General features: G+C 58.0%; 1 protein-coding gene across 3 annotated transcripts in view; it reads right to left on the bottom strand.

Moving 5' to 3' along the window:
- Positions 1–236: 236 nt before the first annotated feature.
- Positions 237–6000, bottom strand: part of TGFBRAP1 (transforming growth factor beta receptor associated protein 1) — a 48663-nt gene continuing 42899 nt past the window's right edge. For 2 of the 3 annotated variants that reach the window (XM_036873086.1, XM_036873083.1), the window contains exons 11-12: positions 4613–5046; positions 237–2768 (exon numbers count right to left, since the gene is read on the bottom strand). In XM_036873086.1, coding sequence (XP_036728981.1) covers positions 2592–2768; positions 4613–5046 — 611 coding nt within the window. In that variant the 3' untranslated portion in view covers positions 237–2591. The remainder of the gene's footprint in view (positions 2769–4612; positions 5047–6000) is intronic. The other variant, XM_036873084.1, reaches the window with a different exon arrangement.

The following is a 6000-nucleotide window of genomic DNA, read 5'->3' as shown; positions in this document are numbered from 1 at the left end:
CCGCGGAGCAGCTGGGCCCGTGAGCCACAACTACTGAGCCTGCGCGTCTGGAGCCTGTGCTCCGCAACAAGAGAGGCCGCGACAGTGAGAGGCCTGCGCACCGCGATGAAGAGAGGCCCCCGCTTGCCGCAACTAGAGAAAGCCCTCGCACAGAAACGAAGACCCAACACAGCCAAAAATAAATAAATAAATAAAGTGAAATTCCTAAAAAAAAAAAAAAAACAATTACAGGAGGGACAAAGAATTAAAAGAACTTTAATAAAATCAACAAGTTTACATTTGTACATCTCGTGTATTTGGGATCCAACCAGGTGCAGAGGGTAAAGTTGAAAGGACCAGGTTTCCATAGGCGGGCGAGGGGGAAGCCCAGGTTACCCCGGCTGTGTGACAGGCAGTGACTCAAGGGTGGTACCCAGGGCCCCTGGAGCCCCACCACAAGCACATCTGGGGCTCAGGCCCGGGGCCTTCCAGCTCTGAGCGCGGGCTCAAGGCTCCATAGCCCACGTGCCACTCCCACATGGATACCTGATAAGCGACAGCAGAAAACCAGCTCATGAAATTGAAGAGTCTTGCCCAGAGAATACTAATGTCAGCTGAGTCCAGTTCATGCTATTTTAACTAGGATGGTGACATCGAACCGACCCAGGGGGACAAGGGCCAAGTGATGGTTCCAATTCCTCTAACCAGTGGCACAATCACAAGAGAGCAGGTCTTTAGAAAGAACCACGTATTTCTTTTAAAAATATGATTTGAGAAAAGGGCCTCGTGGGAGTTAGAGAAAGGCAAGGTTTTTAACAATCCTGCACAGGGTCAGAGAATTCTGCTGCATTAGCGGATTCTAGAGTAGAGACAGAAAACTGCTCAACTTCAGTTCCCATTATTCTAAAGGCTAACAAACATTTCAAAATACTGATCAGTGTTCAGAGCAAAGAGAGACCAGTGCCCCCAAGTGAGAAAGGAACAATCCGAAGGCTTTTCCAGGATTGTACCCATCTCGTGGAGAGAAACAGTGCTTTTACAGGTGCAGTTTTCCGTGTCCTAGCCGCTTGTTCTCTGAGGGATAACCCCAAACTCACGAGTCGTGATGGTAACGTCCCCAGGCACACGGCCGTTCCTTCACAGCCATCCGCAGGGTGAAGACTCGTGACTGGGCATTCATTCACACCAGCTTACACAGCACACGGCTGAGCTGCAAGAACTCCTTCATCATTTATTCTTCAGAAATCGAGACACCGTAGGGAAGAGTTTCTGGACCCCCTTGGAATCACAAGAGGAGAGAGAACAGTGACCGTGATAGTACAGAAAGCGTTTTCACAGCAGGGAGGACGAGCTCTCCACCCCGTCTGTTAAGGCCTGGGCTGAAGGAGAGGGGCCGGGTCCCGGGGTCCCCTTGTCACACACACGAGCCGACGCACGTTTGCCAGGCGTCACGGCATCTTTCTTCTTAGTCCCTGATAGAGTCGATAATCACCGGGAAGAAATTCAGGAGAGGGCAGTGAAGTAACGACAGCGTCAGCTTCTCCGCGATGCTGGGCAGAGACGCGGAATGGACGCGGGGTCTGTGATGCGGGAGGTGTCTGTCCCGTGTGTCCAGGAAGCCGCAGGGCAGGCGTGTAAAGTGCTAGAGGTAAGGCAGCCTGCCTGGACTTCCTCTGGGGGCGGCGCTCCCTCGGGAGGGGTGACGCCCCCGTCGCGCAGGGCAGCCGTCGCCCACGGCCCGCCCTGGCCAGCGTGGAGGTGACCACCAGCCGCCCCGGAAAACACGCTTGGCTTGTGCTCACGACCTTTCCCTTTTCATTTCTCGAGGAATCAATGGGGGGTAACAAAGAAAAACGTCCCTAATGAACATGACGGAGGTGAATTTCCAAAAGAGAGAAAAGTCACAAAGAAGATATAACGCCAAATTAAAAGTTCTAATTGAACACGTTAATCATGGAGTTACAAACCGGCGGGCGATGCGCCGTGTGCCCCTGCCCCCTGCCGTCGGCTCCAGACCTGCGAGCGGCTCCTCCTGGCACGTCCACAGCTTCTCGGGGCCTTCACTTGCGAGGCAGCCAGAAGCGAATGCATTTACCCCAAAGGGAGGGCCTGGGTACCCAGGCAGATCTTTAGGGGTTGGAAGCCAGATAGGAAGTGGGAAGGAACAAAGATACCTCCCTGAGGTCAGCTGTCCCTCAGGGCAAAGGCAGAGCCCGCAGGGTGACCGGTGGCCAGGCGGGGAGGATGGAGAGCTCTGCGCCCTGGCCGCTCGCCCGCCAGGACGCGGTCCCCTCCGTGCCACCGGAGCAAACGTTTCCAGTGCAAATACGTGTCTACAGATCGGGGCTCGGGGTGCGGGGCCCGGTTTGTCCGGGTGGCACAGGAAGGCTTATTTCCTTTCGGAGCAGACATCTGTTTTGGGTGGCGATGTCCCTGGACGGGTGAATCTGGCATGTCTCTATTTTGGGGATTACCCGTTTCCATCCGATGCAGGGGGTCGGCCGCATCCCACTTCCCACGGACTGAAGCCCCCCAGCACCAGATGACGGCTGACGCGGCCCCCTGCTCTGTGCACCCGGCCGGCTTGGTAAGGAGCCCTCGGCCCGGCCTCTTCAAGTCCGAGCCCCGGGGCTGGGGCAGCTGGGGTTCGAGTGCCTGCTGGCCGCACAGTGGGTGTGGACGAGACCACCGTTCGGATACCTAACAAACACGGGCTCGCAAAAGGGGTTTTGGCACATCTGGCAAAGCTTTTTGTCTGAGAGCCGAACTGAGCTTCCTTTCAGCTTCATCTGCAAAAAGAAACAAAGGCAGGGACGCCTGTGACATAAGTGACACCGGTTTTCAGAGCTGACACGCGTTACCCCATGGGTTGTTATTATCACTGGTGAGGACAGCTTTAATATCAATTTCTCGAAACAGAGTATCAGCGGTGAAAATAAACAAACACATCCTCGGAACTGGACAAGTCAAAAAAAGCTACGAAACTGCCTTCTTATTTTACAAAAGTAATTGCTGCTTGTCTGGCGGAGGAATTTCTCACCAAGATCTTCTTTCAAACATTCTCTGAGCTCTGATCTATTCAAGCAAGGCCTATTACAGAATCATGGGGCGTTAGAGCTGACAAGACCATGAAAGCTATCTAATCCCCTGCTCCCCTCGTTTGCAAACAAGAAAAGTTAAGGCCCGAATAAGAGACTGGGTCAAAGCGATGGGGTCCATCCATGGCACATTCCTGACTGGCCCCAGGAAACATCATTTCCTTTCTTTAAATGTAAGTAACAAAACTTTATTATTTCTTGTCTGATAAACAGGACTTGAGTTCTGCAAGCTAAAAGCCTTTCTGCACAATTCACGTGAATCAGCCCGGCAAGTCAGCCTAGTGGCAGGACGGAGTGACGGCTTAGTGAATTCACCCTACTCATTAGTTTCTTTAGTCATTCAACAAACATTCAATGCCTTCAAGATGCCAGGTTGGCTCAGGAGTACCGAGATAAGTAAAGGAAGCTCCTGCCCTCAGAGAACCCAAAGCCTCACAGGGGAGGGGACAGCTACGGATGCAGCACGTGAGTTGGCCCACGGGGCGCCCGTCTGCTTAGAGGGATGGGACGGTTTCACAAAGGAAAGACTGAGGCGGGGTTTCGAGTAGGCGTTCCCCAGGCACAAAAGGAAGAGGTGAGCCGTCTCAGGCAGAGGCAACGGTGGCTTCAAAGGCCGTACGTACGAAATGGCAAGTCCACTGGGAGGTTCTGAGCACCCTGGGACGGGCAGGGGCGGGCCAGAGGAGGGAGGCTGAATCCTCCCGGCCTCGGCTTCTCCACTGGGGAGTCAGTGCAGGCTTCCCAGCGGGAGGAACACGGCGGATTCCCGCCCTGGAAGGACACCCTGCTGCCTGCGGGGCGTCTGGGCCTCACCAGAGAGAAGCCTCCTCCGGATGAGCTTGGGGGTGTTATGGACCGAATGCCCGTATCTCTCAGCAAATGTCGAGGCCCTGACCCCCAGTGGGATGGTGTTTGGAGGCAGGCCCCCAGGACGGCCTCAGGGCCCTTATGGAGGAGGAAGAGACCAGCGCTGGCTCCCGGCCCCGCGAGCTCATTGAGAAGGGGGCCTCACGGGGCCCCGAATCTGTCGGCGCCTGGATCTCGGGCTCCCAGCCCCCAGACGGTGAGAACTGGATGCGTGTCGTCTGAGCCCCGGGCCTGTGGGATTTGCTATTATTAGTCACAGCAAGCCCACGAGACAGCGATGGGGACCCGGAACGTGGAGCTCTGAACCGGCCTGCGGTCCACACCCGGGCTCCTCTGTGTCCTGTGTCACCTCCCGGTGCCCCTGCCCTCCTCTGTGACGGGGAGGCAATTCTGCCCGGAAGCGCGGTGCGGATGCAGTGACACCGTGACGTGCAGCGTGGACCAGGGCCCGGAGCGCGGCTCTCGGGACCGTCAGTGTCTAAAAGGGGCGGGAAGCTGCCCCAGCCGTACACCTGCCGGCCCGGCTCCCACCTGGGCTCACACACCTGTGTCTGTGTGAAGAAATCCCGCGTGTTGAAGTTACAGAGAAAAAACGGACAAGGACTATTTTTCCACAGGTAAAACCGACCTCAAATCACACGTCTCGCCCGAGAGGGCCGGGCTCTCACCTTGTCGTATTTGTAGATCAAGTTTTCGGACTTGGCCAGGCCCACAGCCACCTGAGTGGTCCTCCGGGCGTGGACGCTGTCCCTCACGGCCCCCGTCAGGAACGGGCAGAGCAGCTGCACCGACCACGTGCCCGGCAGCAGCTGCAGGACCCGGGCCACGTCGAACTCGGCGGCATGGCGGTTCAGGAGGTCCACGGCGGCCACGGCCAGCTCGGGCGCAGAGGGGCCGGGGCCCAGGTACATGGCCAGCAGCAGGTGGAAGAGCCGCTGGCGGGCGGGCGGGTCACGGCCCTCGGAGCGCCACAGGCAGTAGTCCTCCGCCGCCGGGAAGTCGGCCAGCTCGTGGACCAGGATGTGCAGGGCCTCCTCGTGCCGCTCCAGCTTCCCGTGCAGGATGGCGCTCTCCATGGGGAGCCCGGCACCCCGGATCCGGTCTGTGAGGCGGGACCGCTGGTTAGAAACGGCAGGGCCGCGCCAGGCGGTGCCAATCCAATGCCGCAACTGCATGGGCCACGTGCTTAAGTATGGGCAGAGCAAGCCTGGCTGCCTGGACACCCCTGAACTCTGCCACTCAGGCTACCTGGACACCCCTGAACTCTGCCACTCAGGCTACCCGGACACCCCTGAACTCTGCCACCCAGGCTACCCTGACACCCCTGAACTCTGCCACCCAGGCTACCCTGACACCCCTGAACTCTGCCACCCAGGCTACCCTGACACCCCTGAACTCTGCCACCCAGGCTACCCTGACACCCCTGAACTCTGCCACCCAGGCTACCTGGACACTCCTGAACTCTACCACCCAGGCTACCTGGACACCCCTAAACTCTGCCACCCAGGCTACCTGGACACCCCTGAACTCTGCCTCCCAGGCTACCTGGACACCCCTGAACTCTACCACCCAGGCTGCCTGGACACCCCTGAACTCTGCCACCCAGGCTACCTGGACACCCCTGAGCTCTGCCACCCAGGCTACCTGGACGCCCCTGAACTCTACCACCCAGGCTACCCGGACACCCCTAAACTCTGCCACCCAGGCTACCTGGACACCCCTGAGCTCTGCCACCCAGGCTACCTGGACGCCCCTGAACTCTGCCACCCAGGCTACCCTGACACCCCTGAACTCTGCCACCCAGGCTACCTGGACACCCCTAAACTCTGCCACCCAGGCTACCCTGACACCCCTAAACTCTACCACCCAGGCTACCGGGACACCCCTAAACTCTGCCACCCAGGCTACCTGGACACCCCTAAACTCTGCCACCCAGGCTGCCTGGACACCCCTGAACTCTACCACCCAGGCTACCCGGACACCCCTAAACTCTACCTCCCAGGCTACCCGGACACCCCTAAACTCTGCCACCCAGGCTACCTGGACACCCCTGAGC

This window comes from Balaenoptera musculus, chromosome 13 (genome assembly GCF_009873245.2).
Source record: "Balaenoptera musculus isolate JJ_BM4_2016_0621 chromosome 13, mBalMus1.pri.v3, whole genome shotgun sequence".
Taxonomy (NCBI): domain Eukaryota; kingdom Metazoa; phylum Chordata; class Mammalia; order Artiodactyla; family Balaenopteridae; genus Balaenoptera; species Balaenoptera musculus.
The sequence above is the reverse complement of the archived record's forward strand: the minus strand, read 5'-3'. Positions and strand labels throughout refer to the sequence as shown.